This window comes from Lagopus leucura, unplaced genomic scaffold, assembly GCF_019238085.1.
Source record: "Lagopus leucura isolate 7727_CA_CO unplaced genomic scaffold, USGS_WTPT01 Super-Scaffold_1, whole genome shotgun sequence".
NCBI classification, from domain to species: Eukaryota; Metazoa; Chordata; class Aves; order Galliformes; family Phasianidae; genus Lagopus; species Lagopus leucura.
This window is the reverse complement of record NW_024962250.1, coordinates 36,488,912-36,504,535: the sequence shown is the minus strand read 5'-3', so window position 1 is coordinate 36,504,535 and position 15,624 is coordinate 36,488,912. Positions and strand designations below refer to the sequence as shown.

The 15,624-nt window shown below is 43.5% G+C and overlaps 2 protein-coding genes across 2 annotated transcripts in view; one reads left to right on the top strand and one right to left on the bottom strand.

Annotated features, from left to right (window-relative positions):
* RHOJ (ras homolog family member J) overlaps positions 1 to 8,136 on the top strand; it is a 51,026-nt gene extending 42,890 nt beyond the window's left edge. The window contains exon 5 of the mRNA XM_042863329.1: positions 712 to 8,136. Within this exon, the coding sequence (XP_042719263.1) occupies positions 712 to 858 (147 nt within the window). The 3' untranslated portion in view covers positions 859 to 8,136. The remainder of the gene's footprint in view (positions 1 to 711) is intronic.
* Positions 8,137 to 12,272: 4,136 nt separating this feature from the next.
* On the bottom strand, positions 12,273 to 15,129 carry GPHB5 (glycoprotein hormone subunit beta 5). Its single transcript, XM_042871870.1, has 3 exons — positions 15,106 to 15,129; positions 13,761 to 13,962; positions 12,273 to 12,554 (listed from the first exon to the last, which is right to left on the bottom strand). Exons 2-3 carry the CDS (start codon positions 13,959 to 13,961, stop codon positions 12,366 to 12,368), a joined length of 390 nt encoding a protein of 129 aa, XP_042727804.1. The 5' UTR covers position 13,962; positions 15,106 to 15,129; the 3' UTR covers positions 12,273 to 12,365.
* Positions 15,130 to 15,624: the final 495 nt, after the last annotated feature.

Here is a 15,624-nt window from a genome sequence, read left to right as displayed (position 1 = left end):
GTCCCGTGAAATCAGTTGATCACAGCAAACTCTCAGCAGGGCTCGTTGGTTGTTCGCAGCCAGATATCAAACACCCTGGAAGTAGAAACAGATTCTGGCTTCTGAGCCCGCTGCTTTGGTGCAACACCCAACCTACCTCCAGGCAAAGCAGTAGTGGGGAAAGGGACAACAAAACAGATTTTACAGACTACCTCAGCTTGTAGAAATTAAGAGCAGCCTCTCTGGCACCTTCATACCAAGTCCACCCTTTTCACCACTTCTCCTAGCAGACAGAAGCAGTCCAGTTCTGGTTATTCATCTGGTGTGCTAATACTGCTAAGAAGTCCTGAGCCACATCTCAATCCCTCTAGTCTGTGATAGATAACAAGAACACTGCAGCCAGTTTCCTAAATAAATGGGAAATGTGCTTCAAGAGTATCTAATATCCCTACTTTTCATTTCATTGCATCTCACTCCATTTACTCATGCTTGGTAGCCAAAGCATAGGGAGAGAATACATCTTTTTTGCAGTGTTAAGATAGACAGCACTTGGTGCTCTCTCACTCAGGATGATTACTGGTCTTGTCCCTCAAATCTATAGGCAGCCAGATACAAAACAGAGGATCTCACCCCATTTTCTGAAGGTCAGGACAATATTCACACAGAAAGACGCTGGAGCACGGTCTCTCTACCTCTCCAGTGGTTACTCATGCTTCCTCTCTCCTTTTTCAGATTGGAGCACAATGCTACCTGGAGTGCTCAGCCCTTACACAGAAAGGCCTTAAGACTGTCTTTGATGAAGCAATCCTGACCATTTTCCACCCCAAGAAGAAGAAGAAGCACTGTGCAAAGTGCCATAGATGCTGCACCATTGTATGAAGTCACTTGGAAAGAAAAGTGAGATGAGTTCAATGAAAACAAGCAGGTTAGAAAGGCAATGAAGGTCATAAGCAACTGAAAAGGGGAACATGACCAGAAAGGGGTCCTTTTTACCCAAATAGGAGCCCTCCATTCTGTGAAACCTCCAAGCTGTATCACAATAGGCCAGCTGTTATCTATGTGCAATCCAAACCTTCAGAGTTATATGCAGCCTGTTCCCACCACTGCAGACTGTGCTGAGCCAACAGAAACAAGGATGCCTGCTCCTGCTTGATTCTTCTTCACCTTAGGAATAAGAAGGCGGCACTGTGTGGGGAAAAAATAAATAAATAAATAAAAAATAAAGAGATAAAAGAAACAGAACAAACTCCATTTGTGGCCTTAAGGAAGAATTGATCAAAATTAAAAATTTGCAGTACTAAGGAATTTAATCTGAACTGACTGAAAGAACATGGAGATCTGTAGAAATCTACTATGTAAGATGTACGCTATAGGTAGGATGTACTTTTGAACTACTTCTCTTTTATAAAATTCATTACTTCAGGATATACTTATTTTTGTTCAATCCGCGTGGAAGCAAAGGTGGAACAATTCCAGTTTGTTTTCACTTAATGGTGAAACTTCACAGCGTCAGTATGTTGCTGCACCCAAGCTATCGAAATAGATCAACATTTACCTCCAGACTTAAGGAATGTTCTAAAACAAAAAAAATGCAAGTAACTCTATTTGTACAAGGGAATATTCAGGCTGAGCCATGTTTCTGTAAGCTGGGAAAGGAAGAACAGAGTTGTAGTGTTTGTGTACTGATATTCTGCCACCAAATATTGCCCTGGACATGAAATACCAGCTTGGAAAAATTGCCTTTCCAAACTGAGAACATGAAAGAGACACATTGCCATGGCAACTGAAAAATTACCTTATAGATCAGCTGGATTTCTACATCCCACCCAGCAGACAAAAATAGCAAAAGCCAAAAAGCCAAAGGTGACACCAATCTCAAGTACTTTAAGATGATCCAAGTGCCTTATGATTTTTTTAGAGTATCTCATGTAAAAACCTTATCAAAGCGAAATTGTAATCATTGTGATTTACTGTGGTCCCCCTCCTCTCATTCATTATTGTGCTTCGCTCCCACTCTTTCACAGCCTCATTGCGGTAAGTGCTGTTTAAGTTGCAGTTCTGGACTTTCACAGGATGGGCTGCAGCCCTTAGCACAAGGGTGGGAAGACCTTGAGGGAGCACAAGCTGCCCATAAGCTCCCTGTGCTGCTGGAAAAATGGTGCCTTTCCACTAAAGTCTCTCTGGGAAGCCTGTACTTCTGCACCTCACAGCAACACTGATGCTCAGAGGTGAGCTCAAAGGGCATCTGCCTTTGAGAACAATGGCAGTGCCATGAGATTGTCTTGTGGATTTCATTCCCCAAGCAGAAAATACAGAGACCTCCAATATAAGTCCTTGCAAAAGCAGCATCTCTATCCAGCATTTTGAAAACTGCTCAAACTAAGCAGCAAACAGAAGAGAACAGTCATGATGCAATGCTCCATCCTTTACCCATGGAAGATGACAGATCCAAGCTCCTGTTTTCACTCGAGCACAAATTTTATTTACCACAGACACAGACAGAAACCAGATCAGACACAGAACTTTTCCAATAGAGATGAGTCAAAACTGGCCAAACTTGAGGTCAGTGCTACTCACCACCTCTTGTGCTGCACGTAAGCATGGAAGATAGCTAAAATTCTGCTAATCAATAGCTATACAAAAGAGATGCTTCTTTACTGCTGGCAATCATTGTGCATATCTTCTATCATGTTGCAGAGAAATGGACTGACTGACACAACACAGCTCAGAGTGAGGACAGAGCTGAGCCTGGTGAAGGAGCTCATGTCGTGCCATAGAGGCTGTGCTGTTGTCCCAGCACTGAGCATTCACACAGCGGGGACATCAGTAATCAGCTGATCTGAGAGGTGTAACACGGTGTTAGAAGAGCATGAAGAAAAGTAGGAGTGGCCAAAAGTCCACTGAAAAATAAAAGAAGGGTTTCAGCAGAGAAAATAATCAGAGCTTCACTGTGCTGCTGTTTGCTTCAGTGGAAATAAAACAGGGTGATGGCTTTGTGATTTAGGCTGCTGTAAAACATTAGCCTATATGCAACTCTGGTTAAAGTAAGTGAAGTCTGCTGTAGCTGAAGTGCAATGGAAACACTCAGTTTGGAGCTGCCAAGTATTCTCAGAGCTTCACAAAACAACAATTCAGACTGACAGCTGAGCTTATCATAAAATAATGAGCACAGTGGAAAGTGCAATATAGCATTCCCAGCATGTGTCAGAGAAAGCCACAATAACCAAATGATATTTTTGCCTGGTATCAGGGGTGCCTATTAATGCTGATGGGATGGGATGGGACAGACATATAAAATCATATAGGAAGTTGTACCATTAATGTAATTGCAGTGGTTTGAGGAAAAATAACTTACAAAAACCCATATTACAGAATCACAGAATTGTAGGCATTGGAAGGGACCTCTAGAGATCAAGTCCAACCCCCCTGCCAAAGCAGGCAAATATGGTGATGAAGAAGCTAAAATGCTACTATGCTGATTTATTAAACTGTAGCACCCTGCACAAATCGTTGCGTAGCACTGAAAGCAGATATATGGAAAAAAACATTACGACTAACCAGGGCTTTGTTTGTATTTACAAAGTCTAACACATCAAGTTTACAAAACCGTTTTCAAGTTTTTCAAGCTAATTGAGACCAGAATTTGTCATTTGTGAGCTGAAAGAGAGGGTGAGTGGTCGCAATCCACACACTGTGGACTCCATATCTTTTTCATTCCTCTTCCAACAAAAATAACTGATTTTTTTAAAAAAAGATGTGGCTAATGCAGGTCTCATAAACATCAGTCCTGTGTGGGGTTACATACACACATTCATCCTCACAATGTGGCATTTTTCAAGGATCTGCCATGTTACACCGTGGTCTTAGAGAGAAAGGAATAGCACAGGCCAGTAGGCTCCAGAAAGGTGCTGTAGGCAGATGTAAGCAGACTCAGTATCTGGCAAGTCATACCCAATGCCTTTCCTACAAACCAACAGATGGTACGTGAACAGGCAGCAAAGCTTATTTTCAAAAATATCAAAACACCAGGCACAGTGCAAAACATGCGTACGGCAACAGAGAGAAATTTCAAGTTATTTTCAAGCACCATCAGTAACAAGAAAAGAAAATCAATATGTGACTGCCAGCTGAACAGAGACAGTTTTTTTCACTGATTGATGAACTGGAAATCAAATCTGGACTTCAGCTTCAAAGGAATGCAGGCAGGATAGTCATAAAGGCTATGAGCCATCCCAGGAACCTATCTGAGCATGTCGTTTTAATGCAACCAATGTCAAAGCCCTTCCTGACAGCTGCCTTTGCTAACAGGCCGATAACAGTTCATCACAGCTTAACAGAAATCTGCTAGATCCAAGAAAATGCATCTTCTTTGGTCTCTTCTGAAGTTCTATCAGGAGTTGTTAACTTGAATTTCTCTGACAAAGAAGAATGTGAAAACAAGGCTCCAAGCCCATCGAGGAGCAATTTGTTCCACCAAGCCTAAGTGCCACGATCTTGTGTCCTCCAGGAGAGGTGGAGAGCAGCTCTCAGTCTGAGCTCCCCCAGCTGTCCTGGATGCAATACTGACTGTCACAGAGATGTGTAGCTCATGAAGAGCAATCAGTTTCATCAGTACAAGAAATAAAAAGCTTACTATAGAATCATAAAATCACGAAGGTTGGAAAAGAGCACTAAGATCATCTAGTCTAACCACCAACTCATCACCAATCTTTTACATTTTGTGCCACTTGGAATTAGGCCCTATTAGTGCCAAAGGCACGATACAGATCATTCCCTCAACTTATAATAGAGCTGGCACTCATCTTCTACTTCAGCACACTGGAAGAGTGACAAAGGATTAGCATAGCTGAGAAAGGAAGCTCCTTTTGCTAAGTGGGAACTACAGAATTCACACTGCGTCCAGCAGCACCATTGCAACAATCATTCAGCAGCTGTCATTGATATTTCACACATTTCTCCCCTTTTAAAGCACTGCTTCAGCTCAAAACAAACACAGCTGTCAAGATCTCACCCAAGATACTGTCTCAAGACTCCAGAGACCCAATTTGAGAGCTTTTACAGGAGCTTGGAAAAGGTTGTAGAAGTTCTTGCAAACAATTTCTACCATTGCCCCCTATCATCACACCCAGTATTGCATACAGCAAGCAACACAGTGGCCAATTACACACAGTGTGTGTGTCTAGAAGATGTATTTTCACCATGTGAGCTGGCACTTCCATCAATAAACGTCCTTCTAATCAAATATGAAAGATGCCCATTTGCTCACATAGCTTACTGGTAGTCCATGACCTTTTCTTCAGCTTTTTTTCCCCAGTGGCACAGCAAATACCTCCTGACTCACTGTACCAAAACCCATATGGATTAAAAATAAACTGCAATGGCATCAAGCTGCCTCAAGGCAGGCTGGTCTGAACCACAAGCACAAATGGAGAAAGCACATTTGCCTTTTCTACCAAAGCCACGCAACATATGCTCCTATTAGCCCAGGGACCATCTGTTCTCTGAGCAGGCTGAAATGCAGGAATCTGGCTGCACATGCATTGCTCCCTATATTTTCTTTCTTTGCCTGAAAAGTAGGTGCAGTTTGTTTTATCTTGCTTAAAACATATAATCTATAAATAGCAGAACATTTTCTGGGTCTACATCTGTACAGGAGCAGAGGGGTATTTGCTGTGACAGGAGGTGAGCATGGACCAACCTCTGTCAGACAAATTCCAGATACATTTGTGCTCTAAGTAAAAATGGAGATAACTCAGCTATAAATGCCTGTTTTTCTCTTGGTGAATAGAGACCCTGTGAGGGCAGGAAAAAGCCTCCCAGCAATTTCAGTAGTGGCTGGTGATCTCAGCTCTGTTCACCTAATGAAACAAAACACAAATAGAAACATTTTCGAATCAGAAAGTTTGGATAAAAAATATAGATTAGGAGGAATGAACGTGACAGAAGAACAGCATCTTCTCTTCTGCTCAATTGGAGAGCTGCAAAATCAGGACCCAGAGCCACATCATGATGAAATTTCACTTTAAGATGTTAAGGAAATGCCCATAATTAGGATTTGTTTAAAATTACGATTATTATTTTCATTCTGCTTTCTTTTCTTCAGTTAAAGCTTTCAGAAATCTGTGAGCAAGAATATATTTTTCCTGGGTAGTTCCAGGATCCCCAGCCTCAAATTAGAGTCAAAAACCCTTTGCAAGAGCCAAATCAGCTCACAAGACCATCTATCACAGAGCAACAAGTAAAAACTCGTATGAATTGCTGTCAGTGGTGAAAAATCCCTTTGCCTTTGAAAATACTATTAACAGAAATAACACTGAGCATGATTCCCCCGTCCTTCCAGCACCATAATGCGGTGTTTGGCCGCTGCTTCCAACTCCAATTTCAGGACGGGATTTTCAAAGATGCAGTGTTCTGGCTTCATTTCAATTCTCGTGAGGACAATGGAAGATTTCAGTGGGCTCCACGTATGACAAATGTGGAAAGCATTTGAGTCTCTTTGTATTTCCTCTTTTTCTGTCCTTTTTTTTTTTTGTTTTGTGTGTGTGTGTGTGTGTGTGACTGAAAAAGACTTGAGAACACCAATATACTGAACCAGGTCCAGGAATCTTTTGTACCTCTTGGCTGCTGTTTGCTTACTCTCTAAAGAAATTAGGCATCAGAAGACTTTGCTGATCTGATCTTTAGCTCAAGCTTTGGAGATGGGATTTGTAACTCCTGTTTTCAACCATCAGTGAAGCTGAAGGTGAAAATGATTACATTAACAGGGTAATACCAACATATTTCTTTGCTGAGTTTGACACTGCACGCATTGCCGTCATTAAATTTCATTTCATCCCAGTGGAATGGTAGCATTCAGGATGCCAGATTGAATTTTGGATTGGTTTTGTCGATGATCAGTTTGAGCTCTCCCTGATGTCATCGCTGGCAAATTTTGACTTTGATCAGAGGTTAATGAATTCACAGCAGACTATTGCCACAAGTCTGCAGTTTTCAGATCTTCCAGCACGACAGTTATTTGTACTGATAGAAATTGTTGTACTGGTAGAAACTGTTGTCTGATATCTTCCAAAGTAGTCTGAGTGTAAGCCATATCCACATGTGACTGTCACACCGACTCTCCCAACACACTTGCCCCAAGGAGGCAGCTGCTCTACCAGCATTACTGAATTGGCAGGACGTGGAACTGTCCTGCCAGTATGGAGTAAATGAGCCCAAAATTTCAATAAACTTGTAAATATTAATTCATGAACAAGCACTAACCTAAAGCTGCCAAGACTAATTCACTCATGAGTAAAAGTGACCTTAGGAAGCGAGGCCAGGTTGTCAGGTGGAAGGCACAAGTCACCTGCCCTCGTCCCTATGGCATGGCCCATGGACAGGGCTTGGAGGTACCCTTGTGGAGTCACACTGGGACTCGTGGAGTTCAGCAGCACCTTGTGACTGGGAGAGCTTCCAAGAGGAAGGCTGCAGAGTGGAGGAGCAGGGAGACAGACCTGGACTGTCCTTAAGTGCAAGGATGACTGAATCCAGTTGAATCTGTTATGATGTTGATGCACTTGTACAGGCATTTCACTGCATAGAGCCTCCCTGCTTCCCTGAGAACGTTTTTTTTCTTCCCTTTTCCATAACACCTCAGCAATACTTAGAGTACCAGTGCAACAACTTATTCACTCTGAGTTTGATTGTGAAACAAATGCAATGACTTCAGACCAAATCAGGACCTAACGCAGCACCATCAGCTGTTAGCATATTAAGAAAAAACAGTTATTTACTTGATGTGAGCAATAGAATTTCTCTCTTACAAGTTGCTATGTGCAATATCTCTGGAGTATAGGGGTGGTAAAACCAAAGAACAAATACTGGAAAGCTGTGTTTGACTTCTGAGTGATGTTAAGCCTTTTCAAAGATGAATCAAATCTTCGAAATTCAATTCAAAGCAATAAAATTTCAAATCAGGGAAAATCATTTTTCCAGGAATTGTTTTGCATATTTTAAAAACGATGTAAACAGTATTAGTTTCCTATTTACAGCACGATTCTGTACTCTTTAGCTTATCTCTTTTAAACATGTAATTATTGTATATTGTAACTGCACATTAATATCCTCTACTGTACATAGTTTATTTTAACAAAATAAATGTATTACTAAGTATTTTGACAGCATCATTTGAAGAAGGTGTGCTGCTCTACCTATTGTCCCAGAAGCTTATCAGACAGGGAAAACACACCCTGACACATACAATTGCTTTTGCATGGTCCTGGAACCACCTGCAGCTTCCTGTCTCCCCTCCAACAATGCAAAACTTCTAACAGGAGGTGACACTGGTGATACAGAGCTTTGAGAAGTCTCAGGCACATCCCTTTCAGGAAACTGCTCCTTAACCAAACTCTCTATGGAATGGAAGGTGGAGAAGTGGGGGCTTGATGTAGTTGGTTTGTGGCTCTTCCAAATGTTACTTTTTATTCTCCTCTAGATAAAAGGTTCTTGGCATTATTGTTTGTGGTCTCCACTGAAATACCACAGCACCAACAAAATTTTTTTTTCTCCCCTGAGTGAGTATTTGAAGTGTTTTAGAGAGAAGCCAGGTATGCTTTGGCCTTGTAGACACAGGAGCTCTCTTGGTAAAGCAGCTAGGAAATGCATTAACCCAAGTGTTGGGATCTTTGAGAGGAGGTTGTAACCATCTAACAAACCCAACGTGTGGACAACAAAACCTTCAAACGAACCCATAGCAGTGGCACTGAAGATGATGAGCTGCCTAACACTTGGCTCAGATGTGAGACAAGACAGGGAGAGGCAAGAAAGAAAGGACAGTGGTTAGAGGGCTGAAGAAATTACATGAGGAAAGATAGTCCTTAAAGGCAGCACTGGAATGAAGAATATGACTAGCTCTTCTTTTCTCAAAACTCAACACAAAATATCAAGGAGGGGAGGGGAAGAAGGGAGATGCTGTCTTCATTACCCAGCTTTTCATTTCCACACCAGAAACTATTCCATCAGCCAGCTAGTCTAGTCTTCAAATTGAGACCATAGCCACCACCATTCCTGAACAGTACTCCCACCTCTGACTCGACTAAAGCAAATTGCATAGGACAAGGGGAAATGGCCTCAAGTTGCACCAGGGGAGGTTTAGGTTGGATATCAGGAAACACTTCTTTACAAAAAGAGTTGCTAAGCACTGGAATAGGCTCCTCGGGGAGGCAGATGTGTTTAAAAACCATTTGGATGTGGTGGTCGGGGACATGATTTAGCAGAGGGTTGTTAGTTAGGGTAGTATAGATAGGTTGTGGTTGGACTCGAGGATCTTTAAGGTCTTTTCTAACTTGAGTGATTCTATGATTCTATGAAAGCACTGCGTGACTGCAATTACTGCTGTTCACATTGGAAGAGGGACACAAATCCAAGAAGCAGAGGGAACAAGAGAGACACAGCCTTCTCCAAAATGCACTGGGGGAAGAAAAATGCCTGTCACTCCCACTGTCCAGAAGGGAAACTGAGGCACAGATAATTCCACTGGTTTGCCCCTTCTCACCTGGCTTGTTGATGGCAGTGCCGAGATCCAACTTGTACAGTCATGCTTTTTCCATATTTGCACCTTCTCCTTTCTCAGCAAGTAGGTGCAACCACCTTCCTTCTTTGGCTGCAGCAGTATTTCAAGCTGGGAATGGCTCAGCACTCAGGCATTCTCTCTGGCCACTCTGCAAGTACTATTCTCACAGGGACATCAAGTTCCCTTCTACACGTAGGGCATGATTTCTTTCTCTTGTTTTAGGTAGTGGAAGTCATGACAGATTAAACCTTTCAAGTGGTCTTCGTGGCAGTTTATGAAGATTTCTGCCTGGTGCTTCTGGTCGGTGTTCAGGTGAAGGGAGTAATCAATGATTCCAAGTATCAAAATTAGTGAAAATTTACCACAATGAAGACCTACTAGCATAAGACCTAAAAAAAAAAAAAGCCTGAGATTTGCAATGACCAGCAACAAGAATGAAGAGAAGCTGTAAATGCCCCATCCAGGGCATTTATATTGGACCAGGTTGGATGGGGCCCTGAGCAGCCTGATGTGGTGAGAGGCGCCCCTAGTCATGGCAGAGAGTTGGAACTGGATAGTGTGTAAGGTTCCTTCCAACTTAAACCATTCTCTGATTCTATCATTGTATGAAAGGATGTACATTCACAGTAAATCCACAGCATCTCCATTCACTTTTGCTCTTCTCCATAAAAGACCATCCAGAAGTGTTAGCTGAGATTCAGTCAATACATTCTTCCCACACCTCCCCTTCCGCCTCCCAAGTGTGGATTCTGCTACATCAATCAAAACCATCCTTCACATCGTGCAGTGTTTTCTTCCAAACACTTGCTTAAGGTTTCTACTGCCTCCCCATATCTGGGTACAGCCTGTATTTCTCGCTTGTTGCAATGGAAGGAAGTTGTCACTTTGGAATCCCATTTCTAATCCTAAAATTATGGCACAGCCAGACTCTGTAAGAGAAATCCAGCAAAGGAAATGACTTTGCATTAGGATCGAGGAGATATTTTGCAGGTGTTCACAGCTCTGGCAAAGAGTTTGTAGGAGCTGACATATATTCTGTGTGAGAAAGCTTTATGCATCAATAAAGAAGGACTCATTGATTTAAATTGCATCCATAATACAATATGGGGGTTTTATTAAGGACACAAAATAATTTGTAGGTTTTCCATAATAGTTGTGATGCTGCTTAAAACAATAACAAGATTAGAGAGATGCAATTTGAAAGAAAACAGAAGGACTTTTTTAAGGTCCTTAAAGGCAGTTAAACTCACCATCACCAGAAAACTGCTTCTGCTGCTGTTTGACATGGAATTCAGAGCTACTGAAGGCAGATGATAAAATGTTCTCCTTTCCACTTAGCCACAGGGCAACTTTCACAGTTCCACCGACAAAACATGACAGCAACTAATACATTGCAGATCAGATTAAAAACAAAAAGATCTGTCTCAAGGAGGATAAGGCACTTGGGGAAGTTTCAGGCACACAACTGTGGGAATGGAGGAACTGCATCCAGAAGACACTTAATCAGAGCGGAAGGCAGGTACTGACATTCTCTCAGCAGCAGTTCTCTGCTAATGGCTATCTGAGTTGTCTTTGTTTGTAAGCTCCTGTGACTCTCTTGCACTTGGCCAAATTTTGATGTTTTCACATCATTTCCTATTTTGTTCAGGGGGGAGAAATGAGGAATGAACATGAATCTGTCTTCCTCCAGGTGGGAGTTGGAGGACTAAGGCACTTACACAGCTGTGGTCACCAGAGGGGGGATGCTGCAGCAGCTCCCATGCATCCCCCAGTCTATAGACAGTGGTTCTGAAGAAGGTGGTGTGGACCAGCCTTTGGCATGTCTGCTGCTTTCCCTGCCCTGGGCCTGTCCCACCTGTGCTGGCTGCATTATTTGCTATCAGACAACTCCTCAGCCCTCCCATGAGCACTTCCATCTGCCTTCTGTGCATCTCCTGAGAAGCAAGTCCCTGTCTGGTTGAGCAGTGACGGGAAGTGTGGGAAACACCCCTATAGCCCCCTCTTTCCCATTACCTTGGCCAAGGCTTGCTGAAACTGAACCACAAGCACTACATTTTGGCTTGGTCCCTCTAACTCTGGAAATTGTCAAGAGAGGACTTTAGGGTTGTGCAGAGCCTCTCTGGTTTTACATGAAGCCAATTCTTCTTCTGGACAGTCCTGGACAAAAGCATTACACATTTAATGTGCTTCTTTCTGCTTTTTAAGAAGTCATCCCTCGTAAGGCAAGATTTTTTTCAGCAGAAATGCTCCAATTAAGCAAATCACTGAAATACGCACTTAACTGTAAGTCCACAGATATTAATCAAGTACTTGACTGAGTTAGGGCTTAGGGTGTAATTTCAAGGTTGTGATTTGACGCCCATTTCCATTTTATTGGCTGTACAGCCTTTTCCTTGACAGATATTTTTGACAGATCTCAGCGTTAGAAGAGCAGAAGGGGCAAGAGGGGGAAATGCTGGTAGTTCTTACATTACTGGGAAGGTACTAAAACTAAAAAGAATAAAGGCTGTTCTACTGGCTGTCATGCATTTATGGCCTGTTTCCAACCCCTCTGTGACTATTCAGTCCATGTGCACTTTGTGCATGAAGAAAGGTCCCACTCTATGTAGAGCCTGGAAGGAAGGGAAACAGCATCAATTTTTCTTCCATAGGATTTGCTATTATAAGGCTGTGTTCTACATTTCTACAGAAAGGGAAGAGGGAACTAAACCTCATCTGCCAGAAAAGCCGATGATTAGGAGCATTAGATGGTGAGACCAAATTCTGGGCTGACCCACACCCTCTGAGACAGCAGGGGTGTAGAGCCAGGGAGGAACTTGACCTGGGGAAGGAGAGCTCAGGCAGTCTCACACTCAGTGGTGGCCGTAGAGCAGAAGTCACAGTTGCAGCGTATGGCAACTGGGTAGGTGTAGAAGGGATCCACTCCAGGGGCACACTTGGGCAGCATCACTGTCACCAGCTTGGTCTCATTGTAGGTGCAGACACGGTGGTAAGATTCAATGTAAGGCGGCTGCAGTATTGGCCTCTGTGGGTGAGAAATGAGGGTATCAGGCAAGATGCGAGACAAACATCAGGGTCCCTGGTTTTCTCAAGAGGAATAAACAGCAGAGCCACTGGATCAAGATGGAAGGGGCCATGGAAACAGCAGCAGTCAGGTTGTACGTCCTGCAAAGCCCAGCAGATACATGCCATGGGGAGTCCACCTGGCAGCACTGCAGGCAGCACTGAGGCCTGCAGTTTTTCATAAGATGAACAGCTTGGCCAGAAACCTCAACCAACAAAAAAAGACAGTATCCTGAAGGCCCTGAACGCCAAACTCCCACGTGGAACTATGGGTGGCATGGATTTTGCTGAAAAGTGATGTTTTCCCCAACGGAAGCACCTGTTTCCAAAGACAGGACTGGAGGGAGCCCACTACAATCCTCTCCCTCACACAGATGGGAAACAGCCTGAAGTAAAACAGCCTGGAGACACTTAAGCATTTTCTTTCTTTCTGTCTATGCTGTGTGAAAAGCCTGCCCCAGGAGCAGGGAATGATGGCACAGAAAAGAACAGATGCCATGTTTCAGCAAGAAGACATCCAGACACCCTCCCTCTTACCAGCTCCTCCACCCAAGCACACCATGAGGCTCTGTAGAAGCTGTTGAGCCTGCAGCCAGATGCATTCAGCTTAACTACATCCCTGTGGTATTTCACTCTGCAGTCATTAGAACTTCCCTGAATAAATTAAACTGGGTTTGGCCCCTTGAGCCATTCAGTGACAGAAAGGCCATAAGAGTCAGCAACTTGCTGTCTGAAGTGTGTACAGACTCGTGCTCTCTTTCTGCCCCTCTACACCCCCAAAGCATAACTACTTCATATTGAACTGTGATTTAAAACAAGCCCAAATTAGAAACAGACATTATCTTTGGCATCTGTTGTTTTGGAATAAAATATATTATCCCCCCAACCAAGGGCTCCACCTTAATCTCAAAGGAATTTTCTTCCAGTAAAGTAATAAAGGCCTCCTCTCCTTAAGTGTTTGAGCTTTAAGAGGCTTTCAAATTGCATAATAAGAGTATTACGTAAGCACTTCATTAATATCATCACACGAGGTTCATCCCCTTTGAGACAGCACAAGGAGGGAGGGAACCAATTGCAGCAAAGCACTGCAGTGGGATCGCAGAGCAGCACGCGGTCCTTGACTACTATCTCACTGCTCAATGCTTTTTTCTCGGGGAAAGACTCTCACCTCCCAGGTCTCGCAGCGTCCCCAGCACGCATCCGTGGTGATCCGCAGTGCCTTGCAGCCAGGCTTCTTGGCCACGAAGGTGAACTCACGCACGGCACAACCGATGAAGGTGCGCAGGTCGATAGCAGAGGTCTCCGTGCCTCCATGGCCAGCCGGCAGCAGGAGGAGCAGAGCACCCAGGGTCACACAGGGGAGCTTCATTCTGAGGTAGAAGGGAGAGGAGGGTTGGGAGAGCCAAGATGGTGGCACGATGCAGGGGCCAAGAAGCCCCAAGTGCATGGATTCAGCACAAGAGCTGTGATGCTCCTTCTTCCCCTTGGGCACAGTGTTCCTCATCTTCACTCAGCTCAAGAGAAGACAGAAGATAAGGGGTTACCTGCTGCCAGAAGGGAAAAGTCTTATTGCAGCAGCCTGAATGCAGTGGCCACTGAAATCTCCAAATTGCAAGCTTATCATGAAGCAAATGCGTTCCTATCAGTTAGGCTGCCCTAAGCTTGCACCAGGCCAGAAGATGGAAATGGGTATTGGTTGCCGTCTCACTGCACATATATAGAGAGGTCAGCAACTCCTAAAAGCAGTATTGGTGCTGCCAACACCAGTACCCCAGCACTCATCAGGTGCTGGGTCATGAATGCAGCCCTTTTTTTCCCTTCTTGCACTCACCACCACCGGTCAAGATCTAACTCCACCAAGCCAGTGAGCAGGGCTGGTTGGATAGGGATGGATGTGGCCAAGGTGACCAGAGGAGGCCCTCTAAACAGCCACCATCAGTCAAATCCCTCTGGTACTTGCTGCCTTTCAATCTCAAACCTTTGATGAACAAAGCAATCAGTCTCTCTGGAAAATTGTCAAAAAGAGAAAGAAACGGAATGTACCTCAAGCTGTAAGCCATCACATCCACTTTATACCTCATATACTTGCCTTGCATTTAAATCCACCTAGAAACCCCAGACTTGACATTTAACTTAGAGGGAGAAGGTTGCCTACTGGACATGGCTTGCAGCCCTGCGCTGAGGATAGATTTCACATTAAAGAGCTTAGACTTTTTATCTTGTGTCTCTATGCTCCTGTTATACTACATGATTTAAATTAGCTGAACTGGAATTCTAGATCAGTACATGGTCGTGGTGTTTGCCACAGTGAACCCTTCATATTCGTTGACCTACAAGCTTGAACAATTAAAGAAGAAAACTAAATTTCTTTATTTTTAATAGAGACATTTAAGAGCAAAGAGACGACCTTCCAAAAAAATTGAAAAACTTATTCTTCACCACCTTAGCAAAAACCTACTGCTTTATTCATGAGCCAGAGCTGTGACACAAAGCAAACACAGAAGCACACTCACCCAACTTGTTGGAGTCAGATCGCCTTCTGCAGCTTTAAATTGCAGATGGTGTTTCAGGATGTCAGAAGGAGCAGCAAGAGATCTGCACAGCAATTTTTGTCAGGTTCCTGCTGACTAGATCTCCTTCGCAGCTGCTATGGGGCTGCTTAATTGCACAGATTTATAGAAAGGGTTCTTGTCAATCAAGGCAAGACAGAGGCAGATCCGTACATGAACAACCCAAGGCATCAAAGTCATTGACTGTGAAGCAAGCTGCTCCTTTCCAGTAGTGATTATCTTAAAGCATACTGTTTCATAACACCAAACCTGAAACAAAAGGAATATCTTGGTGAGTGACATCTGCTAATAAAGCAATGACTGTGCACTGGGGCAAATGTGATCTTCGTTTCCACAGCAGATATGCAGTACCCTTGCAAAGAGATTGTAGGCTGCTTCCTGAAATAACCATTACCCTCTTATTTAGCAAATACTGAGTAAACAGCCTGAAGGAAAACGTGGCAAATGTTTGTGCAAACAAAA

Bases quoted from the DNA above. Each gene is read 5' to 3' on its own strand.
- GPHB5 (XM_042871870.1), bottom strand. From the start codon at position 13,961: ATGAAGCTCCCCTGTGTGACCCTGGGTGCTCTGCTCCTCCTGCTGCCG. The intron at 12,555-13,760 runs GTGAGAGTCTTT...TCTCACCCACAG, and splicing joins GACGCTGCGAGACCTGGGAG to AGGCCAATACTGCAGCCGCC.